This window comes from Centruroides vittatus, unplaced genomic scaffold, assembly GCF_030686945.1.
Source record: "Centruroides vittatus isolate TY-2023 unplaced genomic scaffold, ASM3068694v2 contig_7, whole genome shotgun sequence".
NCBI classification, from domain to species: Eukaryota; Metazoa; Arthropoda; class Arachnida; order Scorpiones; family Buthidae; genus Centruroides; species Centruroides vittatus.
The window spans coordinates 194,365-207,356 of NW_027122442.1; the positions used below are offsets into that span (position 1 = coordinate 194,365).

A 12,992-nucleotide genomic window follows, 5' to 3' on the forward strand; every position below is an offset into this window, starting at 1 on the left:
TTAGAATTAGTCTCGCTATTTTATTATGAAATTTTATAACCTTATTATTATTTTAAAGATGAACAAGATGAACATATGAAAATTGAAGAGCTTCACAAAAGACGAAATTTTTTGGCATCATTCTGTAAACTTGTTGTATATAATATAATAAGTATTAAGCAGGCTTCAGATGTTTTTAAACATTATGTTAAGGTAAATATGATTAAATCATATAATCAAATAATAGTGATAAACAAACTTAAATTTTGAAGCAATAATTCTATAGAAACATAAAAAGTTCCACATTTTGAATAAGTTAGAAATAAAACAAATTTCAATATTAACATCAGATTTATCATCATATTATGTAGTCAAAATCCTTTTAAAATTGCTTGAAATTTAAATTTTGAACTTTCAGATGTAGCTAATGCTGGGAAATAAAATGACGAAATATAGTATACAGATCAGATTTTACAAAGTGTGCATAATTCTAAATTATGAATGTAACTAACACATATCCAGTAGTTGGCTTGCTTTGAAATATTTGAATGCTATAACCAATGATATACAGGCAGTCCTCTACTTACAAACATTCGAAGTTACGAACAAAGCCGACAGATGGTGGGTTAACATGAGCATGAGTAGAGTACCTAGATATCAGAGTAGAGACATGAGTAATCGCCACCATGTTCTGTCTACTGTCATTGTGCGGTCTATGGGTTTACATTAAGAAATGACGATTTTTTAAGTTTAATAAAGCATTTTTACGAATAAAATGCTTTATTAAACTAAAAAAATCGTTATTTCTTAATGTAAACCCATCGACCATGTGATGACAGTCGATCGACAGAACATGGCGGCGATGACTCGTGTGTCGCTACTCTGATATCTAGGTACTCTAAGCGTGAGAGGTAGGTGAGAGGCTCTTAGTTGAGTTTGGACTGTAGTCATGTGTCAATCGTGTGTGGTGTCATTTGTTTACTATTAAAGTCTAGTTGGTTATTTCTTATGTACAGTCAAGTTTATTTTTGATGTTTTACATTAAAAACATTTACAATACATACATATGTACATTTGTAGTTGTTTTAAATGAGTAATTTTAATAAATAATGTACATGTGATTGATTTGAATTTATACTTTCCTTTAACAATCTTAATTCAACATTATTCAAGTAGCCTAAACATTACATAATTGTAAAAACAACGTTGTATTTGAGTTTTTGCACCAAACATCGTCCTTTCGAGTTACGAACTTTTTGACTTGCGAACGACCGCTAGGAATGGATTAAGTTCGTAAGTAGAGGACTTGCTGTACCTGCCTACTATTTGGGAGATGTAAATTTATATTTTGATCAGAGCTGACTGTATAAATTAATATAGAAACTTCTATATTAAGTAATTAAATCATATTATTTTAGTAGTTATATTTAGAGATAATAATTATAAGATGACACTGTAATGTCAAATTTATTTGTGAATTAATTTTAATTGGATTAGTAAAATATTCAGCAGTTTTTATCGCAATTTGATTATAAATTATCATTACAATATTATAACAATTATCCAAGTTTGTAAAGATTTTTTTATGAAATTTACTGTCAGAAATTTGGGTTATACTTTAGTATTAATGGAACTTATTGTTTAAAGTAATTACAATATCAGTTATTAAAAAAATGCTTTATTTTGAAATAATTGTTGTAAAAATAATTTATAAATACTTGAGTCTTAGCATTTTATTGCACCTAAAGGTTATAATTTGGATGGAACTTAAATGTTTTATAACCTTTTTTTTTGTCCTGTATGGTCTTTAATGAAACCAGAGTGTTTTCTTCACTGACTGACTGAATTAATTTATGGTAAATACAGCTTTTATAAATCAACTTAGCAATACAATCAAACTGAATTTATAGAACCCTTCAAATTTTTTGGAGTGTATTACTCCATGAAACTCCATGGACTGCCATAGAGTCTTTATCCTTTAATTGAAAATATGGAATGTACTTATTGACATACTCTACTAATATAAAATTGCAGATGGAACTATAGTTCCATTGTAACAGGAGCTGAGATAATTTTACCTTACCACTTTTGGGGATAAAAATGTACTGATGCACCATTGAATAGTCCATGCTCAATAACATATGAAAGCAAGCATAATTTACATGAATATGACAGTTCTTTAAGCTATTAGCTTTGATCCTTTTTGATTGCTTTTTAGGAAATACTTTGTATACTGGGCACCACTTATCCATTCAAAAGTTTTGTGATAAAAAAAAAAGATTAAAATCACAACAAAGTATTTTTTACAGGGTGTAACTAAATGATGTCTTCAGTTTTCAAAAAAGTGGTACCTACAGTGCATTGACATAGGTCAGATATGGAGACAAACACTCAAAGTTTCTCACATATCCTTTAAATGCTTGATATGAGCCCTTCTTGTTACCTTACAGACATTATCTCAGCAGTTCGTCCCCATGCTGTTCAGTTAATTGTTGGTGGTATGGGCCTGCAGATCTGTCCTCAGTGGTGGCAAACAGAGAATCCTGTACATATATATCTCCACAAGCATAAAGTTGCATGGCATTAAGTTGGGGGATCATAGAGGCGAGAATAAGAGCTGTTGATTGCTGTTTCCCAAATGGCCAATCTATTTTTTTGGTAATCATGTGTTAAGAAATTTCATGCACCTGATTGAGAGATGCCTATCTTATATCATTTCATGTCTTTGTTACATCTTTTGGGGTTTGACTACAAAAACGTCTACTAATCAGGACATTCATTTAGGTACACCCTGTATATTAGACAGAGTAGGTTTTATGATCTGATGATTGATGGAACAGTTTAAAATTTTTTTTTACATATTTGAGAATTTCTTATATTATGACCACCTTCAGCAAAGAATCTAATGCTGGCTAAGGTGTAAAAAATTTACAGAAAAAGTCATATTTCAAAAAATAACAATAAAAAAATTATTGTAAATAATAATTTAACTATGTTAATTTTAAATTCCATTTTGTTAATAAATTTTCCATTTTATGAAAAATAATAAATATTTAGTGATCAAATAACTGAAAAAATTTTAATTTAATATATTGTTTTAAATAACCCTCTGGTACTTAAACCATATAACAAAATTAATTTCTTTAGACTATTGTTGTCAATAGTCTACAGTGAGCTTTTTTTCATTCTGGAACTTAAAAATTATAAAATGTTCTATCAAAACATTTTACTTTAAATTTGTTGATTGTAAACTTAACTGTAAAATTTTTACTGTTTTTATTATTATGTAACAAATATTTGAATGATTTATAAAATTATAAAAATTATGAAAAAAACTTTATTATTTACTACATGCTGATTTTAATATATTTAATAAAAATATAAAAACTATAAACTATTTTCATGTCAGTTTTATAATGACTATGGAGACATTATCAAGGCAACATTAGGAAAAGCTCGAGAAATTAATAAAGTTAACTGTGCACGTACTATGGCTGTGTCATTGACAACCTTATTCACAGAACTTCGTACTGAACAAAATACGGGCTTGATTAATCGACAGGATGAGAATTTTACAGCAATTAAGGTCTGCAATTTATGTTCTTTTTTTAATAAATTATTTATTATTGGATAGAAGGAAACATTTTCAATAATTTATATTTATTAGGAACTTGCAAAGAGATTTGCATTGTCATTTGGATTAGATCAAGTAAAAAATAGAGATTCTGTTGCTGCTCTTCATCGAGAAGGTATTTTGTTTGCAGTGACTCCTTTTGAAAATGTTGTGGATCCACTTGGACCGCCTCCAAATTTAGCTTTCTTAGAAATTTTATGTGAGTTTACTAATAAGCTTATGAAACAAGATAAAAAAGTTGTGTAAGTATACATCTTCATAATTTTTACATTTTAAAAGATATTTCAATTAATGCATTACTTTAATTAATTATCAACAATGTACTAACTAATTTTTATATAATGAGGCAGACAAGTAACTTAAAATAAAAGGTTGGCCCACTTGTAAAGACTGCTGGCTCTTCACTTAGGGTAACAACAATATTACTCTATGAATCATCGGGTGATGGCAATGTAATTGCACCATGTGCCTACACACTTTGCATGAAGTGGAAGGTGATTTGCAATGAATTATGGGAATTTTTTAAAATGATAGCAAAACTTTCAACTTTAAGTTGAAAAATATAAAAACATTAAATACAAAATAAAATAATTTTAACATTTAATACTAATAAAAACAGAACTATGGAAGAAAATGGCTTATAACTTGGGTCCTTCTTCATAAAGAGTAGGATGGCATCTGATATTCAACAGTTTTTTATAAACAAACAGCAAGTATTAGATAGTCTGATAATATTTTTGTACCTTTTTAAAATTTCTACACCATGCTGTATGTAATACTAAGAATGATGAGTAGAAAAGTCATAGATTATAGAGCAACAGATGGTCAACTCTTTATACCACAGATTAGAGAATTTAATCTGTGTAAGTACAAGGCATGTATGATGTTCACATTTGGAATTAAGAGTGCCTCATGCAAATTGGCTGTAACAGAATTTTCATGCGAAAATATAAATAATAAAAGGCAGTTCTAACTGGAAAGTGATTGTACTGTACACAAGCAATGACAAAAGTGACAACACAAAAATGTGTACGTCGGATATTCCGCGCCACTTTCCTGTAAGCCTAGAAGTTTGGCAATGGTGTTTGGAAAGTCAGTGGAATCATGCTCGACGTTCCAAAGGCCATTGCCAAACTTCTAGGCTTACAGGAAAGTGGCGCCAAATGTTCAACATACATGTTTTTTCATTGAAAACTTCGGCCTCAACCTCGCTATTGTCTTGCAAATCAAAAATAAAGAGATCTTAGACTAGAACACCAGTTACAATCTTTTACATAAATACTATGCATGTATTTAATACATTTTTCAAACCCATTATGACTTGTAGAGTTAAATAAGATAATTAAGCAAATTTAATATGTTAAGTCACTGTTAACTGATTTCCTTGATATTTTCTGTACAGAACATGAAATATTGTTGACAATTGATGAATATTTTAGGGTTAGTGAGATTGAGATTGTCAGCAAATAGCAGAATGTTCATTAAAAATTGTACAGTCAAACATAATATTCTTATCATAAGAATGTGACATAACTGCTAAAATGTATGTGTTATTTATTCTAAAATAAATTTAAATTTTTGAGCTTTTACTTAATCCACTGAAAAAAATTTAAAAATTTGACTATGTATAGATAGAAAATATTCTACTTAAATTTTAATTATTCTTTTATATATTTGATTTTATAATCAAATATATAAAAGAAATAATAATTAAATTTCAAAAGTCTTTAAATTAAAAAAACAACTGATTTAATTAAATTTTTTTAAGTCTTAGTAACACATTTTTTACTACAGAAGATAAGTATTATATAATTTATTAAAATATTTATTTGAATTTTTAATTTCTAGCCTTACTTACTTGGATCGTCACATCCAAACAAGTATGCCAGGTACTCGTATGGATGACTGGCAGCCACTTGTCACATATCGAAACAGTCTGGTGCATGGAGAGGCCGAACAACCACCTCCAAGAGCTCCAGGACGTCAGTACAGAGGGAAGAAACGACAACGGGAGGATGGAAAACTTATGGAGGCAGTACAATGGGAAAATTTTCCATACATACGTAAATTATAAAAAATTTATTTTTTCTGTTAATTAGCTCTGTATTGAAACAAACAATGTTTAAAATTTTAATTGAATGAGGACAATGTCATTAGTTTTTACTGGTCAAATTGAAAATGCTGATGCTTTTATCGGAATAGTTTGCAAGAATACTTCTTGATTTTATTTATTCTTTTCATGTAAAATTGCATTCTTTACTTTTGCATGGAATTCATCAATAAGTGCTGTAGTTTATTATGACTCCCTCATTTTGTTGACAGGAATAGCAAAATTGTTTACAGAGTGATAATTATCACTACCATTAAAAGATTATATTTAATCTGCTATATCACAAAAGTGCATAGTAAGTAATGAGTGTTCCAATTTGCTATGCATTTTGTTTCATCAGAGTTGAGCAAAAACAAAATACGTTAAAACATTTACATATTGTGTAACAGTAATCAAGACTACCAATGAAAATTTAAATCCTTAAAAATTTCAAAACCATATTTTACCAATGTCGCCTAGGCTACAATGGCTTTAGGGCTGGTTTACTCGAATGTTTAAAATAGTATTATTATTTTTTTGTTCTTAATGAAAACAAAGCAGAGAAGGATTTGGTGTTTAACTGGTTTGGTATACTGGTATGTTTTTAGATCATATACCAATTCTTGAGGTGTTTATTATGTAGGGAAGATATACTTGGTGAGGATAGTGGCTTAAATGGGGTTTGACTGAGAATATCATCTGTGCAAATAGTTAATAGACTTCATTAGATTAATTCTATGATAGTTATTTCTAAATTTTCTAAAAAAATATCATAAATTTCAGCGTTTATAAAATTGATTAATTTATTGAATAGATAAGAACATATTACAAGTAATAATATAAATTCTCATACTTTGGTAAGATTCTTTTATACATATTGTTTAAAAGAACCTTAAGAGGAATATATATATCCTCACCCATGAAATCTCGTCTCATTTGTCATGTCATATGACCATGTGGGATTACATTTTAAAAAATAAATATTAGTTTGTTTTTTTTTTTAATCTATTGGACTAAAATTACTGTTTCTGAACTTGCTCTTTTAATAACATTAATTTTATATCTGACTTTGTTTTCTTCTAGAAGAAGGCCGCCCACAAGAGGAAGAAAACAACGTTGATGCAGATTCTGATCATGGATCTGAAGATTAAAATGGTTCTCATACATAATGTAAATAATTCATTTTTCTGTTTTGTGTACAGTAATTTTTTAGTTAAACTTTTTCTATTGTATATTTATTAATAAAACATTTAAATAGTTTGCAATTAGTTTGTATAATATCAACAAAATTCTATATTTTTAAATAATCTATATAAAATTTATGTATTTCTTTGTAAGTTTTCAAAAGCTAGATAAAACTAATGAACTTGCAGACCATACAGGTATTAAATAAAAATACTATATATTAAAAAAAACCTAAGAATAAGGTTTTTCAATCTGAACTCTTGGGGATCTTGAGATTCAGTGATGAAATAATAGCAAGAATGATATTATATTGTACAGATGTCCCAATAACCTAGTCAAGCTTAGTGGAAAAAAAAACATTGTTAAACAAATATTAAAACTGTTCTCTTTCTGACTTTTACTAAGGAACAAATGTTTCAGTGTGAATGATTTTGGATTTTAGCATTAAAAGTCAAACAAAAAATGTTATCCATTCAATAGAAAAAAATCATTATAATTTTTATACAGATTGAAAATATAAAATTATAATTTACTTTGGGCACTAAACCAAAAATGTAACTTTTATTTATGTCTTCAAAATCTCCTGTTTAACTGACAATTTAGTTTTAGTAATTCTAAAATTTATTTGTTTAGATAATTCCCAATTAATGATTACAACCATCAATAATTTCAATTGCTGTGCTTTCAATTAATTCTTCAAGACATTTACAATAGATACGAGTATCAATGAAACTGAAATTTTACAATTCTTCTAACCTTAGTTTATTCTTGAGAAGTGACCTTCTGAATAATTTTTCAAAATTATATGAATGCAAAATAAAATTAGTATCAAACAAATTTACAAAACAGTCACCAACATATATAATTTTATGAAATTAGTACTTCATAATTAATATGCTACATCATTCTAACACAGGCAAAAAAATAACCTGATGCACATTTAAGTCTCATTATTTTTTTTCAAGTAATTCTTTCCAAATGCTTAAGTCCTTATAGTTGAATTATAGATTGACGGTCTAAAATTCTGCTTATTTTGAACATGTTTGATGACTTTGGCTTCATCCACTGAACCTTGACTGCATTAGTAGTTAGGGCTGTGGAAAGGAGTTTTTTTTAACATTGTTGGTTTCATTAACATGAATACTGTATAATTGCATGGTGGTTCCTGTATATTCTAAATTACTTGCTACTCTGTCATCTATGATAGGAACTTTGTAGACACTGAAAATTCTCATTGGATCCATTGGTTATTTCTCATTAGTTTGTAGACAGTAGGGTTCCTCTTGTTTTCCTGCCTGTGGCTTTCCCAATTTCTTTAAAAGTGTTGCTGAAGGGGCAAATGTACTCTACCACCATATTGTCCTTTCAGTAGAGATTCCTCTAGTCACAATGGATATTCCCAATCATCATCATCATCATCCTAAGATAATAGAATCAAAATGTTTTAAATAGGATTGCTCTTTTGATCAAGGCTTTGAAAGCAGTTAAATTGTTGTGTAGGACCTTACAGCTACTCTCCTGCTCAAAGTTGAGTTTGAGGACATAATGGTTGGTACTGACATCAGCCAAGAATTCCTGTATATTGGGTTTTTTCATACAATAAGAATATGTATACATATGGTGTAAATGTGGATGTTTGTGGTGTATTTTGGCAGGATGGACTTCTCAAGATCTTATGATGAAATTTGGGACACTTGTAAAATGATCTTAAGTGCCATTCTTCCAGTTTGATGAAATAACATGAGTATATTGCCAAGCTTGTCTTTGGAGGTAAGAGTGTGAGAAACATGTTCAAAGAGGAAGTCTGAAGATGACAGAAGCATGATTCCAGACAAGAATGGATATAATGCTTCAAAATCAAAGATGGTTATACAGTCAAACCTTGGTTTATGAACAACCCATTCCTAAAAGTTGTTTTTTCGGAAACGGATTAATCCATTTTACATTGTTTCTTATGGGAACAAATCAATTCCCAACCCCAAGACAAAACTTTTTTTTTTTACCTTCTAGCTGTATTTCATGCATGAAATGCATATAAAGGATGGAGAGAGAAGACTACCTTATTTATATCTAGTTTGTGCTAAGTGGTATCAATGATTCTTTTAACCTTGCTGTGTAATCAGTCTAGATAGCTATCCAGTGCACCAGAGCCCTTGAACACTGATGTGTTCCTTCATTTCAAGTTCTTGATATCATGACCAAATCTCTAGATTTATTCACTCTAATCAAGACAGTGTTGTTGTCTTATAACCATTTCCTACTAGTGGTAACATAATTCCAAAAAGGATAGGTTTTTCTTACATAAACTGTTGTGGGTTTTCAAGATGGTTTTCCACCTGAAATATTCTTTTTGGACATCACCCAAGCCTTCCACTTCATGTTCTACTTCTCATGCAATGTTTTTAAGTTTAATGTGAGGGGTGGTGCATACATAGGACCATAACAGATGACTTCCAAGAGACAATCTGGTAGATAGAGACCAACACACTGCAGGTGTTTTTATTGGCTCCCTAGTGTGCAAGCATCCAGTGTAGTTTCCGGATTTATTTCTTTTTGAACAAGACTATCTGTCGGACTAAGATGATGACCTGTTTGTTAACATTCTTTAATAAATCCAGGCTATTGTTGAATAGGCAGTCTTCCAAAGAGACCAGTTGGCAGAGAAGGACTATCTTCCAATAACTACCTTCCAATAACATCCAAGCAGTAAAAGTATTTTAAGGATAAATAATCATTAAAATAAAAATGTTATTTTAATGATTAGCCATCCTTGAAATATTTTTAAAAGCAGATTAAAAATCATATTATTGATAAATAGAAAAAATAAATATGTAACTTGTTTCTAGGGAAATCTTTGCCACTTAGAATTTTCATGATTTCTGATAAAATCTTTAATAGAATGACTAATTTACACAACATTGCACATGGTAATGCTTTCTATTCCAATATTCTTAATCAAATTTTGCATTGATTAACCTCTCCACTGTCTAACTGTGCTTCATATGACATTTTTGTTTCTAGAATACTTTTTGATTTCCAAACAAACAGACAATTTACTAAGTGGAAATCACCATCATCACTATAAGGCATGAAGTAGTTCCAATAACTACCTTTAAACATAAGAACTTCAGTTTGGGGAAAAGTGTACCATAACTTTTCAGTAGGCATAATCTCTAGATTGACATCAAGTACACATCATTGTTTCAGCACTCAACTAAGGAACTAAATTTCATGGTGGTCTTGCAGATCTTTAAGACTATGTTTCAATAAATTATTATATGATTACTACAGCCAAATCTATTGTTTATGATGAATGGCCAGTTTAAAAAAGCATTATTATTATTAGTTAATTATTATTAAGTCAGTGTAACACTTATAGTTAATTTCAAGTAAATGCTATTTCCTTACATTTCTGAACAGCTATGGCTTCAAATAAATTGTTGCTTTTTTTTTTTTTTTTTTTGATTCATAATATGACCCCTTATTACAGCTGTTGTATAGATTACTCCTGGTGGAATTTTGGGACTGAGTATAGGGGAAGGTCATTTAGTATCGGACAAGTGTTGTTTCTAATATTTGCTACAAGTGACAGAACCTGTGAAGATACCAGCATGTTGGGTGAATAAAGAAAGTTCAGATTCCCGCCATATTTAGTCAATCAGTTGTGTTGTTGACACGTGGCAGAAAATTTGGTAGTTTTAATAGTGTTTTGAGTGAACGATGACGACTTCTGGTTGTCATAGCTTGCTTGAAAATGAAAATAAGTTGTTTTTATGTTTATTGTAGAAAACAGCCTTTATTGTTCTTTAACTTGTAGGCCAGAAATCTCCTTAAGCTTACTAATACGTATGCGGTAACCTCTGTTTTGTTTTATGATGTTACGAGTTGTATCAGAAACAGTTTAAAATTGATAAGAATAAACACAAAATACATTCGTCATTAAAATGAATTGTTAAATTTTCAGACTGATAATTTTTTAATTTTTCGTATTTATACCACTTTCTTCTCATATATTAACTTAGTTTTACAATCTATAATTTGTACTTTTATAAATTTCTCAATAATAACTCTGCCTAATAATAAAAAGTTGTTTGAAAAACCAAAAGTAATTTTTCTTGCAGATTTTTGTCATGTCTGATACAACCCTCCACATTTGAACTTGGTAAAAATCTAATGACTGTAAAAAGTGTAAAAAAATGATTAATATTTTTATCTTATGAAAACACTTGTTAAAACTTATTTTTCTAAGACAATGAAGTTTTGTATGGAATGTAATCTGGACCAATTGAGCTGTAAAATTTTTTTATAATATAGGAAAAGCTTAGGTGTCCGGTACTAGACGACCTTCCCCTATATCTGAACTGAGGGGACCAAAGACAAAAAGTTATCATATTTACGATTTCTTGCCTTTCACAATGCATTCTACGCCATTTTAGAGTTTTTCATGGTAACGTGTTTAATCCAACCATGCATGGACTTGCAGACAATATCAATTGAGCTGAAATAAAAGGTTTTCTATTAGCCTAACTAGGGATGGTCACCTCCGGGAGATAGATTAGGTTTTTTGGACAAGCCATGAAAGCGGTGCGCAGGACTAGCCGATCACAAGCAATAGCAAGTGTGTCGGCGGTTGAGGAGCCTTAGGCCTCAAGGTCGAGGAGTGCGGGGGTGAAAAGAACTTACTCCAAATGCAGACGATCGGTATGTCTGTGGATCAACATCTGCCTCTGTTGAAGGTGAGTGTGTAATCTGTTTTCTTGGCCTTTTACATGGGCAGTTTTCTGTAGTCTTTGCCGACGTGTCTTTAGAATATATGGGCAGCTTGCCAGACTGCCTGTTAAACACCTGATCGGCTTCGCGGAGAGAGCAACACGACTCCCGGTAGCAATGTAAATTGTTAAAGTTTGATCATCAATAAACATGATGAGATAATGACATACGTTAATAGGGACAATATGTATAAAGAATCAGAAAGTGCCACCTAGTGAAAAACTCTAAAATGGCATAGAATGCATTATGAAAGGCAAGAAATCGTAAATATGATAACTTTGTTATTTTTCGTCTCAGGTCCAAAAGTAGGGTACCATTGAACTAGTCTCGGTCCCCTCAATTCAGATAGATACAGTGGAATTTTGGGACTTTAGTAATAAGGGATGTTGTATACATTACTCAAACACTCTGAACTGCTGTGAAAAATAGTTTTTTTTTTCCATTTCAATACTCTTACCATCTTAAGTAAGGGAAACTGGTGCCAATGCTTTTAGGTTCATTTGTTCATCTTTATAGTGTTCGTACTTAGTGACTTATGCCTGATAATAAAGATATACATATATAAAAATTAAATTTTTATCACAATAGAAGTATAGTTAAATAAAGTTACCTTCAAATGAGACAAAATCAACTAAATTTAGTGGATGATGATATCACCTTCTTAGTTGAATCTAGATTGCACGACGCAATCTAGATACTTTATTGTGGTAATTATCAATTTTAGTTAACCTGAAATAGGTGCTTTTGTTTTGATCACAAATTACATGTTTGAGAGAAGCCTGCAGTTCATCCATGCTGTCTGTACCCACACTAGTCAATACACTATTTGTAAGTCTTTTGATTTAATTTATATGCAGTGATTTGTATGCCACTCTTTAATTCACTCATCTTCCTTGCTCTCCCCAACATTTAACTGGATGCAGTCTATCATTATTCAAAATTGCAAATTGAACATTTAAAAACATTTTTTTCAAAAAAATTGAATCACTTTGATTTTCTCTGCAAATTGGTTAGTACAGTAATTTATTATGATCAGAAGTTTTATTGAACTCTGAGATCATACTGCCAAATTTATTATTATAGGAAATTAGTGTCTTGAAATTTTTTGAGCTCAAGACAGTATAGTATACAGCAATATAATGCATGATATTGCAAAGACTTCCAGATTTCAAAAACAAAATTAAAATTTCTTGACAATAGAAAAATTATAAATTAGTATTTTGGAAAAATTTGATGTGGAGGTTTAAGGTTTTTTCTTTTACACACACACACAAAATGCAATATATTAAAATGAATATAAATTATTTATTTTGCAAAAATATAATTAAATAAAAC

The 12,992-nt window shown here is 30.0% G+C and overlaps 1 protein-coding gene across 3 annotated transcripts in view; it reads left to right on the forward strand.

Annotated features, from left to right (window-relative positions):
- SA1 (stromal antigen) overlaps positions 1 to 6,967 on the forward strand; it is a 66,711-nt gene extending 59,744 nt beyond the window's left edge. For 2 of the 3 annotated variants that reach the window (XM_067276546.1, XM_067276545.1), the window contains exons 19-23: positions 59 to 192; positions 3,389 to 3,565; positions 3,647 to 3,855; positions 5,462 to 5,676; positions 6,786 to 6,967. In XM_067276546.1, the coding sequence (XP_067132647.1) occupies positions 59 to 192; positions 3,389 to 3,565; positions 3,647 to 3,855; positions 5,462 to 5,676; positions 6,786 to 6,853 (803 nt within the window). In that variant the 3' untranslated portion in view covers positions 6,854 to 6,967. The remainder of the gene's footprint in view (positions 1 to 58; positions 193 to 3,388; positions 3,566 to 3,646; positions 3,856 to 5,461; positions 5,677 to 6,785) is intronic. The other variant, XM_067276547.1, reaches the window with a different exon arrangement.
- The last annotated feature ends 6,025 nt before the right edge of the window (positions 6,968 to 12,992 follow it).